This window comes from Elgaria multicarinata, chromosome 11 (genome assembly GCF_023053635.1).
Source record: "Elgaria multicarinata webbii isolate HBS135686 ecotype San Diego chromosome 11, rElgMul1.1.pri, whole genome shotgun sequence".
In the NCBI taxonomy this organism is placed as follows: Eukaryota; Metazoa; Chordata; class Lepidosauria; order Squamata; family Anguidae; genus Elgaria; species Elgaria multicarinata.
The window spans coordinates 41,019,498-41,036,676 of NC_086181.1; the positions used below are offsets into that span (position 1 = coordinate 41,019,498).

The 17,179-nt window shown below is 43.7% G+C and overlaps 1 protein-coding gene across 1 annotated transcript; it reads left to right on the top strand.

The window, feature by feature from the left end:
- The first annotated feature begins 9,267 nt into the window (after positions 1-9,267).
- On the top strand, positions 9,268-12,343 carry LOC134405883 (vomeronasal type-2 receptor 26-like). Its single transcript, XM_063137139.1, has 4 exons — positions 9,268-9,402; positions 9,660-9,887; positions 11,048-11,243; positions 11,442-12,343. Exons 1-4 carry the CDS (start codon positions 9,268-9,270, stop codon positions 12,341-12,343), a joined length of 1,461 nt encoding a protein of 486 aa, XP_062993209.1.
- Positions 12,344-17,179: the final 4,836 nt, after the last annotated feature.

Here is a 17,179-nt window from a genome sequence, read left to right on the forward strand (position 1 = left end):
CTAACCAGACATAACCTAAGAGACCCCCCCCCTCAAAATACCTCATTGACATCGCAATACCTAGTGACAAAAATGTTGTAGAAAAAGAAGGGGGAAAGAGAGAGAAATATACAACACTGGACATGGAAGTTATTTATTTTATTTATTTATTTAGTTATTACATTTCTATACCGCCCAATAGCTGGGGCTCTCTGGGCGGTTCACAAAAATTAAAACATTCAAAGTATAAAAGAACAGTATAAAACCATAACATAAAATACAATATAAAAGCTCAACCAGATAAGAACAGCAGCAATGCAAAATTACAGAACTATGGCAACAAGAAAAGGTCACCATTCTTCCATTAGTCACATCAGTCACACACACACACACACACACACACACACACACACACACACACCCTACAGAAGACCTTCAGAATATGAGAGGATGGGAGGTAGAGGAATGGACTGTGCCAGAAGTGCAGATTTATCATCTTTCCCCTGATACGAGAGATGTTAAAATGACCTGGAGAGAGAAAAAAAAAAAAAGGGGGGGGGTTTGGACTTTTTTCACAACCTGGAAGGAAAAAACCACTTAACTCCCCCCCCCCATAAAACAAACAAATAAACAAAAAACCCAAAAAAACCTAACAAACCTCCAACAAAGTCCTGTTGTTGCTGGGAGGGTAGAAAACAAAAAAATAAGCAACCAAAAAAACATACACCAAAAACCTAGTTTGGTGAGTGGAAATGAAAGGTGGGAATTAATAATTGGAGAAGGAGCATTTCTGAAATGCAAACTAATTTGCTTGCCCTGGATTATATAAGAACTCATTGCTAATTCTGCTTAGCATGTCCAGAACAAAGAGGTGAAAGCGAGGATCAATCGTTTATAATGCAGTTCTTCAATTACATCTTCTCTGTCCTGTGGCTCTTCTCTCCAGGTGAGTAACAGCACCACAGTCTTTGGTAGAAATTTAATTGTTTACTGAGAGTAGCCCACAGTAAGTGTCATCTTGATTCCCCAGTACAACTGTACTTATTTGGATGAGAATTAAAAATAGAGCGAGAAAAACGTTTCTGACAGACATTTTGTAAATGTTCAGCACTAGATTTCAGCGCTTTGTGATCACATGTGAATGTGCATGACTCCAATTTTGCCAGTTTAAGTTCACTGCATGTTCTCTGGAATATCCCCCCCCCCAAAAAAAAAAATACATCAGGAATATCTCCTCAATGAGAGATAAATAAACAAACTTTTCTGTATGATTGCTGTATTTCAACATCACAAAATTATATATTGGTTTATCATATTGGACGGAATCCTGGGGACAGGATTGTGAAATGTGAATTTGGAAGGTCAGAGAGATGCCCTCACTTATAATGCAAATGTTTTCTTTCAATGTTCTTATGTCATGCTTTGTTAGGATGTACTTCTGGATCCATTACTTTGACCCAACCCAGTGCAGTTAAGGCATTACCTGGGAACTCCATAACGCTGGACTGTGTAGTATCTGGATATGACATCAACAACCACCACATGCACTGGGTCCGTCAGGCGACTGGGAAAGGCCTTGTCTACATAGCGGGCTTCAGAACAGGATATTCCCCAGTGATTGCCAATGAATTTAAGGGACGTGTGACCCCTTCCACTAGTGGATCTACAGCAAAACTAAGGATAGATGCTCTGAAAGTTGAAGATACATCTGTCTACTATTGCGCAAGAGAACACAGTGACATAATTCAGGTCTGTCATTATACAATATCCTGTAGAGGAACCAACATATCTTGCCCAGAACATCTTGGTGGCTGTTCCCCTCCACTCCCACTTCTTCTTTTTTTAGTTTCAGTTCCTGGTTTGAAGAGAGCCTGAATGAACAAAATTGTAAAAGCACTTGGGGAGGCTGCGGCCCATTTGTTCAAGCAGAACAAATGGTCCACTGCTTGCTTCTCCTTGCTTCTTTGGAGGTGAAAAAGAGGGAATTGGAGCTGTTGTGGCCCATGTGTTCAACCAGACATGCTCAGATGCAAGGTTCAACAGTCTCATTTCCTATTTATTGGCAGGAGTTATTTTGACACATAAAGGATACATAAGAGAAACATTTGAGAGTTTGCTTTGGCTATATGGCTGAAGCTGAGCAGAGTCATCTACACCAAGCAGGATATTCCACTATGAAAGTGGTATATACAAAGCAGGAGCCACACTGCTGCTTTATAGTGGTATTGAAGTGCGCTGACCACTGTTGGGGCCCACTGACACATGCCATATACCTCTTTCATACTGTTATGTATATCCTGCTTGGTGTGGCTCCTGCCTTTTATATACAGGTTTCATAGTGGAATATCCTGCTTGGTGTAGATGAGCCCCTAGTTGAGGCTGGATAGAGGAAAAGACCCTTCTCTCTTCCTACAGTCTGTCTGTCTGTCTGTCTGTCTCTCTCTCTCTCTTTCTCTCTCTCTGTGGGCGTTGCTAGACGAGGCCTTAGCGCGCTTTGAGAGCCGGTTTCCCTGCTGTGCGTCCACATGACGCACAGGGGAATCCGGCCCCAGGCCGCACTGAAGCCTCCTCTAACGCGCCATAAGTGAAGTCGCTTATGGTGCGCCTTTTCCGCAGCTCCGGCCTGAGGCCGGGGCTGCGGAACATCTAGAGACTTCCGTGGCTTTTTGTGGCTACTCGCTTACGAGTAGCCTCAAAAAGCCACGGACTGGCACAGCGCTCTTATGAGCGCTGTGCCCATAGCGCCAGGGGCATCGGGGGGGGGGAGATGGGGGGAAGGCCAGACCGGCAGGAGAGGGGGATGCCGGAGGGTGACAGACGCGACACACGGGAGGGCGAGGGGGGCAGAGGGAGACAGACGCAACACACGAGAGGGCGAGGGGGCAGAGGGTGACAGATGTGACACACGAGAGGGCGGAGGGCAACACATGGGACGGGGACGGGGAGGGAGGGTGGATGGGGGGGCTTAAGTAAAAAGAAAACCCTTACCTTGTCTGGAGTCTTCGGGCCGCATGTGGCCCCTTTAAAACAAACAAACAAAAAATGGCTGACGCTGCAGGGCTTCCGTAGTCCCTGCGCGTCGGCCGTCTAGGAGGCTGGGCTGTGCGAGCTAAAGTTAGCGCGCCGTTGCCCCGCCTCCCTGCCGGCTTATCCCGGCAGGTCTAGCAACGCTCTGTGTGTTATGGATACAACCGTGTGTATGTCAATGTGAGAGATAATTAAATATTAGAGAGTTTTGTTTAAGAGAGAGAGAGTTTTGTTTAAGATCATAGTCAATAATTAATGGTAAATAAATATTGCAAAACCTGACATATTCATGTGTAAGAAAGTTTATACAATTAGGTTGTATAATATAATAAAACATACTAAATTTTGAGCTGGGAATTGTTTTTCTCAAAGGCAGGAAAGATTTATTTATTGCAGTTCTAAACTGTCCAATACCCAAAGCTCTCTGGGTGGTTCAAAAAATTCAAAGGCAGTCATGAAAACATCAGTGGGTTTGGTAAAGAGATATTTGAAACATTTTGAAGGAGATTTGGGTCTCCCCTTCAGCCACTACTTACCAAATACCATCATTTTTTGAAAATAAGAATTTATCTGGACAGAGATAGCCTAGCTACAGTTATCCATGCTCTGATAACCTCTCGTTTGGATTACTGCAATGCATTATAGGTGGGGCTGCCTTTGAAAACGGTCCGGAAGCTTCAGCTGGTACAAAACAGGGCAGCCCGTTTGCTGACAGGGACTGGCTGGCGAGATCACATTACGCCAGTCCTTTTACAGCTTCATTGGCTGCCAGTCCAGGTCCGGGCCCGATTCAAAGTGCTGGTATTGACATTTAAAGCCCTAAATGGTTTGGGGCCAGGTTATTTAAAGGAATGCCTCCTCCCATATGTACCTGCCCGGACCTTAAGATCATCTACAGGGGTCCTTCTCCATGAGCGCCTGCCAAAGGAAGTGAGGCAGGTGGCTACTAGGAGGAGGGCTTTCTCCGCTGTGCACCCCGGTTGTGGAATGAGCTCCCCAGAGAGGCCCGCCTGGCGCCTACACTGTACTCATTTCATTGCCAGCTGAAGACCTTTTTATTCACTCAGTATTTTAACACTTAATTTTAACTTAAATTTAAATTTTACTGTTTTAATTCTGTATTTTAACCTTATATCAATTTTGCTGCGTGGTTTTATCCTAGTTGTGCTTTTTATACTGTATTTTGTATTTGTGCTTTTAACCTGTTGGTTGTTTTATTGTGGTTTTAATTTTTGTGAACTGCCCAGAGAGCTTCGGCTATTGGGCGGTATAAAAATGTAATAAATAAATAAATAAATAAATAAATAAATGAATTAAATATGTGGACCATCCTAAATGATCAGGATTTCAGGATTAAATGTTGCACTGTGTCCCCATTCAAGCTGACCTTAACATTCTTGCTGTTGTTTTCTCCCTCCTGGAATTTTTAAATCATCTGTCAATCAACAGGGACTAGATTATCTCTGAGGTCCCTTCCAACTCTATCATTCTTTGATTGCACTCCCAGAGAGCAAAGGAGAGTTGAGGTCAGATTTGGGGCGGGGCAGGGTAAAAAAGGTAAAAAAGGAAGAAGTCTAAAATGTTTCCTGCTGAATGAGCCACTCAGGACCCAAATAATGAATTATCTCCTCTTGTTATTTTTCAAATCACTGTAATTTGCTTGCTTGGGGACAAAGCTACAAAGATTTCCAGGAGGCAGCATAAAGTAATCAATAAGGAAGCCTGACAGTGTTTATAAATGACCTCCTGTGGCAATGAGCACTGAAATATTGACAAGTTTTTGGCAGGACTCTGTCATTTATGTTCCAATATCCCCAACTTTTTCCTCTTCACATCCAGACTTGGAGTTTTTGCCATCCCTGCTAGAAGACAAGACATCCAGTTTGGTCAGGTTGTTCCTCTGGATGCACAAAGGAAGGTCTGTGCCTAGAGACCAAAGCTGTCACCAGGATGTTAAGGCTACTTCTGTGCCTGCTTCTGCTACGGAACAAGCCCTTCAAAGTAGATGCAACACAATGCTCCATGAATGCTCCCTTCCCTGTTCCACATGAGTGGTATCAGCCAGGTGGCCTCCTCATTGGTGGGATTTCTTCTCAGCTCACTTTCTCTCTTGATGAAATATTATACGAAGAGCATCCTTCCAAGAAGCTATTTAGCATTCTAGAGTAAGGATTTGTTTCCCTTCCCAACCTAATCACTTCTCTATCTCTGCAACAAATACAGACTTTGTTCTCCCATAATGAGGACACTTTCCAGTTTGGAATGTGACACGAGGGTGGGGAGAGTCACGGTACTTTTGCTTTCTCTGCCCAAATGTAGGGTGTAGAAATCCAAGAGGCCATTTATGCATATATATATATATATATATATATATATTTGAAGCTCATTTTTTTTAATGCCACATTCACTTAAACTGCTTTTTAGGACTATGTTTCCCCAAAATAACATAGAAAGGATACTGGGAGACAAAGTGCAATTTGGTAATAAATAAATAAATACATAAGTCAAAGGTACTGTATTTCCACAAATATCTCCTTGAGCCTATTTCCACTCCTGTTTATGCATGAATTTATTTATTTATTATTTATTTATTTATTTATTTATTTATTTATTTATTTATTTCATTTATATACCACCCCATAGCCAAAGCTCTCTGGGTGGTTTACAAAAGTTAAAAACAGTAAACATTAAAAAAAGAAAACAAAATTAAAAAAACCCATCAGAAACATAAAAACAACAGTATAAAAACTGTTTATACTGCACATACAGAAATGATAAACACATGAAGATGCAAAGGAGAAAGTAGTAATGATGCTATGTATTGTTTTATACTTCTCCCACAAAGCCTGGGTTTCGGCATATGAAGTAGTGATATTAATTCAGAATTGAGGTGTGCGTGTGTTCCTCAATGAAAAATTGAAGGACAAAACAAAGCCTTATGAAGAGAGACTGAAAGAACTGGGCATGTTTAGCCTGGAGAAGAGAAGAATGAGGGGAGACATGATAGCACTCTTCAAATACTTAAAAGGTTGTCACACAGAGGAGGGCCAGGATCTCTTCTCGATCCTCCCAGAGTGCAGGACACGGAATAACGGGCTCAAGTTAAAGGAAGCCAGATTCCAGCTGGACATCAGGCAAATCTTCCTGACTGTTAGAGCAGTACAACAATGGAATCAGTTGCCTGGTGAAGTTGTGGGCTCTCTCACACTAGAGGCCTTCAAGAGGCAGCTGGACAACCATCTGTCAGGGATGCTTTAGGGTGGATTCCTGCATAGAGCAGATGGTTGGACTCGATGGCCTTGTAGGCCCCTTCCAACTCTACTATTCTATGATTCTATGATTCTATGACTCTATGAAATAACCAAAACTAAGAAGCTGAGAGGGAAAACACTTTCTCCCAGTTTTTATAGCTATTTTCCCAGAGCTCCTTCAGTCGAGCGTTTTATTGCACACTCACTACTGGACACTCATGGATTTTCATGGGTCCCTCACAACGTTGTCGGCATCCCACGTGCCTCCCACCACTTCTAGCCCCCTTTGCATGACAAAAAACCCACCCCAGTAAGTCCGACTTATTTTTAGAGATGTAATTTGCATGTAGGAGAAGCGGTGCAATCAAAATGGCCCACTGAATGGGACAAGTGTACATTGTTTACTTCCTCTTTTGAAAAAGGAAGTAATGAGGGACAAACATGTGGCCAGAGAAGGGATGGCAAGCAAATGTCTTTTTCCTCTCTGTGACGACCAGCAAACAGTATTCTTGAATATAAAATAGAAGAAAAAAGGAAGGGGGGAAAGTGACATGATTTCCCTTCCAGCCCCTAAGAGATGATATGAAATTACTGAGATGATGTGTAACTATTGGGTGCAACAAAACTGATGGTATCCTGATGGATTATTTGGGCTAAAGAGTGAAGTTTTTACAAGCTCAGAAAAATCTGTAACAAAGAAAAGAATAGTCTTACTAACTAAACCAGTTAAAAGCAATTTGCTCTATTTGCAGTGTGACAACAAAATTTTACCAGCACATCCTAGCCTTGGCATTTGCCGTGAATGAGATCAATGTGAATCTCCAGTTGTTGCCCAATATCACACTTGGATTTCACATCCTTGACAGCTATTACAATGCACAGATGACCTATCGTGCCACTCTAGACCTGCTGTTCAAATCACATCGATTTGTCCCCAACTACAAATGTGACACCCAGAAAAAACTCATAGGCGTCATTGGAGGACTTGGCTTTGATACGTCTACTTGTATGGCCGATATTTTAAGTTTCTACAAAATGCCACAGGTAGAATCAGTGGTTGGTTGGTTGGTTGGTTGGTGGTGGACCTAGGACAATCACATCTATGTTTAGCTTGAGCAAGGGTGCTGAGACATCTTTCTCTAGACCATGCCAAGGGGCATTTTAAGGAATATTAAATGCATAAACAAGCATGTACATAAAGATATTCCAATCCATCTCTAAAACATCAAATTTCCATTTAGCTCACATATAGCTCAAGTACCCCAGAAGAGAGTGAGATAATACAAATCCATTCACTTTACCACATGGTCCCAAATGAAGACGGTCAGTATGCTGGGATTATCCAGTTGCTCCAGTATTTTGGATGGACATGGGTTGGGATCCTTATTGCTGATAATGACAGCGGAGAACATTTTTTGCAGGTTCTGGAGCCATTACTTTCTAAAAATGGAGTCTGTTCAGCCTTCACACAAACAATCCCACAATTAGCCAGATTGGATGACATGCATGAAGTTTTTGGTAGTCTCTCACAAATTTATGAAACATTCACATATAATGAAGTCATTACATTTATAGTTTATGGAGATTCACTGGCAATTACATGGCTACAGACGCTTATGTTTCTACAAGGTCCTGGAAAGGAGGAAAATGGATTATTTAGAAAGGTGTGGATTCTGACAACCCAGATTGATTTCACATTAAAGAGCTTTCTAAGAGGTTGGAATTTTCAGTTGTTCCATGGTGCCATTTCCTTTACAATTCACTCAAAGGATCTTTCAGGGTTCAAAGAATTTGTTTGTATCAAAAAATATCACTGGACTCAAGCTAATGGTTTTCGTAAAGACTTCTGGGAGCAAGCATTTGACTGTTCATTTCCAGTTCTGGGAGTGGCAATGGATGTCAATGAATCATGTACAGGAGAAGAGCGTCTGGAGAGTCTTCCTGCACCTCAATTTGAAATGGGCACGACTGGCCACAGCTACAGTGTCTATAATGCTGTCTATGCTCTAGCCCATGCGTTGCATGCTCTGTTCTCATCTAGAGCCCATCACAGAGCAAACAGGAGTGGTAGGACTGTTGATCTTCAATCTCTGCAGCCTTGGCAGGTAATGTATCCACCACAAAATCATTTTCTTTCAGTGAACAGAGTTGTACAAGCTCAGGCTACAGCCAGTATTCTCATCTAGAAATGAGGGAACATGTGATGATTGAGTCATCCTCCATGCTAGAAGCTCAATTCACCTCATTTGCATTTTCAGATGTGCACATCTTTCTTTCTTTTTGTTTGGAAAAATGCACGTTTTTGATTGGGGGGAAATGTACATTTTGAAAAAGTACACCCACAATGTGAATTCTCTCCCCCACCCCCGCCGCCTGCCAAATTGCTAAAACTTGAAAATGCATATGGCAGCACCATTTTGAAAGTGAAGAAAAGCTTGGGAAATGATGGATAGACCTTTTCCCACCCTGCCGGTATGGCTAGGGTGGGAGCAAGTTGTTGTGGGTGAGGAGAGAGGAAATGATGTCCCACGTGCCTTGCATGTTAAGCAACGACGTGCGTGTGCTGGTCTTGCCTTATGAAGGTGAGCCCTGTGCATTTACCTGGCCTCTTTTGTTCTTCTGGCCCCCACCCTCTCACCCTTATCTTGTATGAGATTAGCTAGTTGCCCCCTTTGGAGGGGGGGCTGAGTAGGAATTTTACCTGCTACTTATTGAGTGCGATGTACAGGTTTTTTGCCTACTCCATACTGGAATTTAATATTACTCGATGGTGGGTAAATAAGTTGATTTGTTGGCAGGGTTGTGCGGGAATCTTGGGATATCAGATGAGGTTGGTGAGCACTCGTTGGGCATCTTTTGGGGATTGGCAGGTTCGGAGGCCTGGTCATCAGGGGCTGCGGGGCTCTCAACCCAGGATATGGCTTGCCTTTGGGAACCTCACTGTCTCATTTACTTGGGGTTTCGTGGCTCCAGGTGGGAGTGACATGGGGAGGTCTCTCCCCGAGCAGACATGTGTCGCTTAAGCAAGGAGCTGGGTTTTAATCTGACTCCCGGCTTGGCCGAGTGGCTTGCCCTTTATGCAGCCTATTTGCCTGGAGACAGGAAGCTTGGATTCCCACATTCTCACCTGCAGATCCAGGGAGGGGTGAGTTACCTCCTTTAAATAAAAGAGGCTCTAGTTATACCCAAGCTCTGGTGTCCGTGTCATTATTTCCTTGCTTCTCCCTCTATCCACAATTTCCTGAGAATTGTGTTCCTGCTCACATTCATGTTCAGGATTGTCAATGGGACATGTTCACATGATTTGTGAACAGCAGTGGACTTCTCATACATCACTTTTTCCTCCACAATTGAATGTCTATGTCTTATTCCCTTACTCCTTGTTTCCCCTCTTTAAATTAGCTTCATTCATTTCTTCAATGGATCTCATTTAACAACTCAGCAGGAGAAATGGTGTCCTTCAATGATCGAAGGGAAACCGAAGGTGGATTTGACATCATTAATTTGGTCACCTTCCCCAATGCCTCCTTCCAGAAAGTGAAAGTTGGAAAAGTTGATCCCAATGCTCCTGAAGGAGAAGAATTCATCATTAATGGTGATATGATTGTGTGGCACAGAGGGTTTAACCAGGTATGGATGTGGCAGTATTCTTGAAAGAGCCTCCCTTCTCCAGATAGGTCATTTGGTTGCCTGGAATTTCCATTGCTGTCTACCATGGGACCATGATAATTGATCAGAATCTAAAATAAGTGTAGTGCTTCCAAGATGCTCTCTGACCTGCTGTACAACCCTGCCTTCTTTTCTCATTTCTTCCTAGCTGTCTGCTCCTTTCCCACCCCAATACTTATCAGGCAGAAGGAAGAGAATAGACAGGTCTATTTTCATTTCTGTATTAAAATTTGAGATCAAGACTGAAAACTGTTTCAGAGAAGCCAAAGTCTTGGGAGAAGCTGACAACAGTGAAAGTAAGATTTAGCTAGTAAGAACTTAAATAAAATAGGAACAGTCTAATTAGGGTTAGCTGCACATGCTTAATCCTGGTTATTTTCTTATCTTTCTGCTTTTATGTGTATGTGTGTAACTTATGTGTAACTTCACCAGAGAATGAAACTTAACTGGAGAAATGAAACTCTTCCTCTAAGGGATACCCTCCTCTCAACAGAAAATCCTGAGGTGTGTAAAGCCTGACCTTTTTACTTTGGCCTTAGCTAGACCTAAGGTTTATCCCAGGGTCATCCCTGGGTCATCCCTGTTCATTTAAATGACACACAGGGGATCCCGGGAGCAGGCAGGGACGATCCTGGGACGACCCCGGGAAAAACCTTAGTCTAGCTAAGGCCTTTGTAGCAAGGCCTCAAACTTTCACACTCAGACAATCAGGGCTCATCTACACCAAGCAGGATATAACACTATGAAGTGGTATGAAAGCGGTATATGGTATGTGTCAAGGGTCTCAACAGTTGCCAGTGCACTTCAATACTGCTATAAAACAGTAGTTGATATACTGCTTTCATACTGCTTTCATAGTGGAATATCCTGCTTGGTATAGATGAGTCCCCAGTTTTCCTACATCCTATGACTTCCCTCCAGGCTGCAGGACCCTGAACAGTGCCCTGTAGTCCAATCCCAGTGGCACCACCACCTTTCACGGTCCACTAGACACAATACTGATGTCCCCAAAAACTCCATTTCCTATTTTGGGAACAATATTGCATTTCAATGTAACAATGTTACATTCACTTATACATTTCCTGTATGAGTGAAACATGAAGACCATAACACCTTTTCAGAATAACAACATATGTTTTTATATGTTATTATACATATCTCATTGTAACTCTTTCCATGCTTATGGGCAGGTGCTTCCCCTTTCTGTGTGCAATGAATGCTGCCAGCCTGGCAATCAGAAGAAAAGGAAGGAAGGGGAGAAGTTTTGCTGCTATGATTGTGATCCATGCCCAGATGGGAAGATTTCAAATGAGACAGGTGAGGTAGCACTCCAGCTTTTGCAATGTGTATCAGTTTAATTGACACCCTTGTGTCTGAAGACTATTTCCAAGTGATCAACTGCAATGATACAAATGCATGAGTTGCGTGCACGGTGAAATTGGAGCAATTGGTTTAGGACAGTCAATGTGGTGAACCTGCACTGTCAGAGGACCTCTTTCTGTTTGTTTTTATTAGATACGGATGACTGCTTCAACTGCCCGGAGGATCAATATCCAAACAAACACAACAATGGGTGCATCCACAAAACCTTAATATTTCTGTCGTATCAAGAACCTTTGGGATTAAGTTTATCCTCCATTGCTGTTTCTTTCTCCTTGATCACAGCCTTAGTGTTGGGAACTTTTTTAAAGCACAAAGAGAGCCCCATAGTCAAAGCGAACAACCGGGGCCTCACCTACACTCTCCTCATCTCTCTCCTGCTCTGCTTCTTATCCTCTTTGCTCTTCCTTGGCCATCCTGGGGAAGTGACGTGTCTCATCCGACAAGCAGCTTTTGGCATCGTCTTTTCAGTGGCCATTTCTTCTGTCCTTGCCAAAACCACCATAGTTTCTCTAGCCTTCATAGCCACAAAACCTGGTTCTCGGATGAAGAAATGGCTGGGAAAAAGACTGGCTTGTTCCATCGTCATGTCCTGTTCCATTATTCAAGCAAGCGTTTGTGTTGTGTGGCTGGCCACTTCTCCCCCATTCCCTGATGTCGACATGCACTCAGAAACTGAAGAAATCATTGTGCAATGTAATGAAGGGTCCGAGACCATGTTTTATTCTGTCCTGAGCTACATGTGGCTCTTGGCCATCACCAGCTTCATCGTGGCCTTCGTAGCACGCAAATTGCCAGATAGTTTTAATGAAGCCAAATTTATCACATTCAGCATGTTGGTTTTTTGCAGTGTGTGGGTCACCTTTGTTCCCACCTACCTGTCCACAAGAGGAAAAGACATGGTGGCTGTGGAGATCTTCTCCATCTTGTCTTCCGCTGCTGGATTACTGGGTTGTATCTTTTTGCCTAAATGCTACACAATTCTGCTGAGGCCTGAGCTGAACAGCAGGGAACAACTCATAAGGAGAAAGGATTGATATTTTTCCCTGGTCTTCCCCACTTCCTTATTACAATGTAGGGTAAGGGTTTTTGAAGCAAAGTGGTTGCTATAGAATTGGATGAGACACGTCACTTTCAGATGAGACATGTCAGATGAGAAACGTCACTTTCTCCTTTCTTTCTCAGTGCAACTGACTGCAGCAACAAAATGTGGAGCGAGTGGGAGTGACCTGCTATCTCAGAGGTGGGCAACTTGTTTCCCTCCAGACATTCTGCCCTACAACTTCGCTCAGCCCTAGACAACACAGGCAATGGCTTGGGATCATAGGACTTGTAGGCCAGATCATATGGAGATTTTCAAGTTGCCCACCAAAATTCTTATTCATGAGAACAAAATGATACCCTCACCACCATGATACAGAGAGGCAATCTGGGACAATGGAACATTTTTTTTTTTTTTTGCTTTAATTGAGGCATCCAAGAGAAACTCTGAGAACATCAGCATCATAGGAAGAGGTACTCATGACATAATGAGTTATTTACCTGATTGTGAAATCACATACCCATATTCTTAACTGGGGCAATGATTGGCATTTCTAGAGAGAGAGAAATCTTTAATTTCATTACTTTCTGCACATCTACTTGAAAGTCATTATTATTATTATTATTATTATTATTATTATTATTATTATTATCATCATCATCATCTCTATCCTGCCTTTTGCCCAATACTCCTTAATTGTAAAGATTAAAGAGGTCATTGAAGGTATAAGTTTAGGTAGCAACAGCAACAACAGGACAGCAGGATGACGTGGAAAAAAATGCTTTTGTCCTAATTCTTTCTTGGTTGTTTGGTAGCATTTTGTTATTTATATATTGATATTTATTTAAAATATTTACATGCCAATCTTCATTACCAAATTCATGGGTGTAATACAACATGAAAGAAAGCAACAAATAAAATGAAATAAGTCAACTTAATAATTGACTGTGGTGAATTTGAAATGTGCTTCTGTCTAATTTGTTTCTGGATTGATTGGTTGGTAGTATTTTATTTAGTTAGTTAAAATATTAATGTGCAGTCCTTCATTACCAATCCACAGGGTAAATGTAAAAATTCAATGAATGAAAACCAGGTAACTAAAATACAACCATACTTCAATGCTGTAATTGCATTTAATTGTAACTTCTTCTTGTGACCTGCTGTGGCCGGCCACTACGAGAGTCGGGGTGGGGGTGGGGGATATATGATTTTGCTGGCCTTGGAGAAATCATGTGTTTTTCAGCTCCTGGAGATGGGGGCCTTAAGAGCCCTGTTAATCCCCCCATTGGTGGGGGGCAGGGAAAAGAGAGAAACACACAACTTACCCAAGGCTGGGGAAATTGTGTATTTCCCCTGCTGGGTGGAGAGATAGGGACAAAGGGTGAGCTGCCATTCAGAAGTCAGGGCAGACCCACATCCAACTGCTCTCGAAGGGTCAAGTGTTGGGTATAGGCTTTGTACCTAGTGGTTAGATTTTTTTAGGAAATGATTTGAGAATGTCTGATGTTCTTTGCAAGCTTATCACTGTAAGCAGTTCCCACTGGAGTAGCTGGTTCACTATCTCGGCCTTGAGGCAGCTAGTTCTCTGGGAACTTCAGAATGTTTTGGAAAAGGTGGGGGCTGCTCTATGAAGTGGGTTGTAACATCCCACCCTATTGGCATGTAGGCATGGTTTACAGGTCAGAGGACCTGTCTGTCAAGTGACTTTGAATAGGCATTAAAGGCTGGTGCAAAGCTGACAAAGCTTTGCTAGGTTTCCGCTCACGATGCAACTCCTGATCTCCCTCCCGTTTTGGATTCCAACTCCGCCTGGGACTTTGAAAGCACTCTGCACATGGACGTTTTGCTATTTGGACTTTGGATTTCTAAGAACTGTGCCATGACAAGTAGTGAGGCTTTTCCTAGACTTGGGGGCCTTGCTAAACCTACCTTAGAATACGTGTGGGAGGAGGGACCAAGCCACGCTAGAAGTAGCATGGCCTGTAGGCCCCATCCACATGTGAGATGCGACGGGGCCAAGGGAAACCCCATCGTGTCCTCCATTTCCCCCCTGCCTTAAAGCGGCTGCACGTGCAGGAGCACACCAACGGCCAAGGTAAGGTGTTTTTTTTTAAAAAAAATAGAGACCCCTTGCCCCATGCCCCCGATTCCCCCCATGACTTCCCCTGCCCCTGATTCCCTCCCAAGACTTCCCCTGGCTTTGAATCCCCTCCTGTCCCTACCTGCTGTGTCCTGATGCCTCCGATGTCCCCAGCCGCCCTGTCCTGTTGCCGCCGCCGCCGCCGCCACTGTCTCCAGCCAGCTTTTCCTGTTGTCGCCATGTCTGGTGACAACAGGACAGCAGGCATCACAGGCCGGACATGGCGACAGGGATCGCCATGTCCTGCAAGCTGGACATGGCGACAACAGGAAAAGCTGGCTGGGGACAGTGGCAGCAGCGGCGGCAGCAGGACACAGCAGGTGGGGACGGGGGGGGGGGATCGGAGGCCAGGGGAAGTCGTGGGGGGAATCGGGGGCAGGGGAAGTCATGGTGGGGAATCGGGGGTAGGGGGCGGGAGTGCTGCAGCCCGTCCGCCACTTTTCCCGGCTACTCACGCGTAAGTGCAGTAGCTGGAAAAAGCGGTGGAACGGTTCACAGGCCCGTAGTCCCAGCCTCAGCCTGACCTTAGGCCGGGGCCGTGGGAAGAACCGCACTACAAGAGGTTCCTGTTAGCGCGGTGCCAGGGCGGCTCGAGTCCTGGCTGAGGCCGGGATCCCCTGTGCATCATCTGGATGCACAGGGACAAGCACGGGCCTCGCACCACACTAACCCGTGGTCTAGCAATGGCCTTGGACTTCCATATGCTGTGGTTTATGTGTTCGTGATCAGACTCAGGTGGCAGGAACTTTCCTGGAACTTCATTTTAGGACGTTGGCCATGTCCCTTTGAGGAGCCAGTGTATGTGGTGTCTGGAGAAGCTCAAAGCTGTTATTAGCGTACCCTATTCACCCCCCCTCTGAGTGTTTGCCTTAAAAACCGTTTCAGAAAAAAGAGCCTAAAGCTTTCTAACCATCGTTCAGCTTGAAGTGTGTTTTAGAGACTCTGTAACCATTAATCTTATCTACCATGTAATTTCCTCAATAAAAGAAGTCTCACTGATGTGAGTGACTCATGTCAGCTTGCCAACATGTGTGAATGCCAGAGTGAACAGGCATGTGCACATGACTTCAAGAACAGTTGGGTGCAGGTCCATCCTAGTGCCAGGTGGGTCGCCTGGGCCCCTGAGGGTCAGATGCAGGGGTGTCCACTGCCCTTATGGGCCCAGTTGGATTTTTGCAACAATGCTAGAGGATGTGTGAATTATGGTGGGTTATTATTATTATTATTTATTTATTTATTTATTTATATAGCACCATCAATGTACATGGTGCTGTACAGATTATACACAGTAAGTAGCAAGACCCTGCCGCATAGGCTTACAATCTAATAAAGTTGCAGTAAACAATAAGGAGGGAAAGAGAATGCAAACAGGCACAGGGAAGTGTAAACAGGCACCGGGTAGGGTGAAGCTAATAGTATAGCGTCAGAACAAACTCAATATTTAAAAGCTATAGGGAAAAGAAAAGTTTTTAGCTGAGTTTTAAAAGCTGTGATTGAGTTGGTAGTTCTCAAGTGTTTTGGAAGAGCGTTCCAGGCGTAAGGGGCAGCAGAAGAAAAAGGACGAAGCCGAGTAAGGGAAGTGGAGGTCCTTGGGCAGGCGAGAAGCATGGCATCAGAGGAGCGGAGAGCACGAGCGGGGGAATAGTGTGAGATGAGAGAGGAGAGATAGGCAGGAGCTAGACCGTGAAAAGCTTTGAAGGTCAACAGGAGAAGTTTATAGTGGATTCTGGAGTGAATTGGGAGCCAATGAAGAGATTTCAGTGGAGTGACATGGTCAGAGCGGCGGGCCAAGAAGAAAAATGAACCCCACATTAAAGCAACACTACATACGAGACTTCTCAGATCCAGCAACTTCCTTTCTGTACTGGCCAACGTCCAAACAAGTGCAACATCACAGAACAATGAACATTGACCGTGTTTCCATAAAATGGGTAATTCCACACAAATAGATTGAGGACATATTAAGACAAAATCACTGACCAGACCCAGCAAAGATGTAATTAGGGATCCTTGAAGGTGGAGTCGGAAGCATTCAAGGGGCAGCAGGAATAAGGTTGTCCAAACTAGCAAAATCAAGCTAGCACATTGCAAACATTGTGTTTGTCTCAGGCAAATCAGTGTGTGCATATTTTCATATCCTCTTACATTTATCTTAACAGAAACTCTACTCCCATTTCCATGGTAAAAATGGATTTGGTCAATGGCCTTGCTTCTTTCTCTCCCCCCCTCCAAGCAATCAATGTGATCCAAACTTTTCTTGTTGGTGTTCTGCTCTTTCTGAGAATCTCTAAATTATCTCGCACTTATTGCACCATGAGGAGAAAGAGAGACTTGTGTTGAGATATGAAAAAAGAACAAAACATGTTTGCTGGCAAAACAGCCATCCAGGACCCAAATACTGAAGAACTAATGATCTCCCCTTGGAGTTAAGCAGATCTCTATAATTTGCTCTGCCGGCCAAAGCTTGGAAGACACAGTAGAAAGCAAGCAATGAATAAGCAAGGCTGAAAGTTGTTATAAATACATCCCTGTGCTGTGGTCACCTGGGAGTAGGAGCAAGAGGCTGGCAGGGCTCTGTCCATTTCTTTCTGACATTTCCCCTCTTTTCATCTTAATACCTAGACCTGAAATCGGATTGCTTGCCATCTTACCTACTATTCAAGGCATGCTTTTGTGTCCCTGTTCATGCAG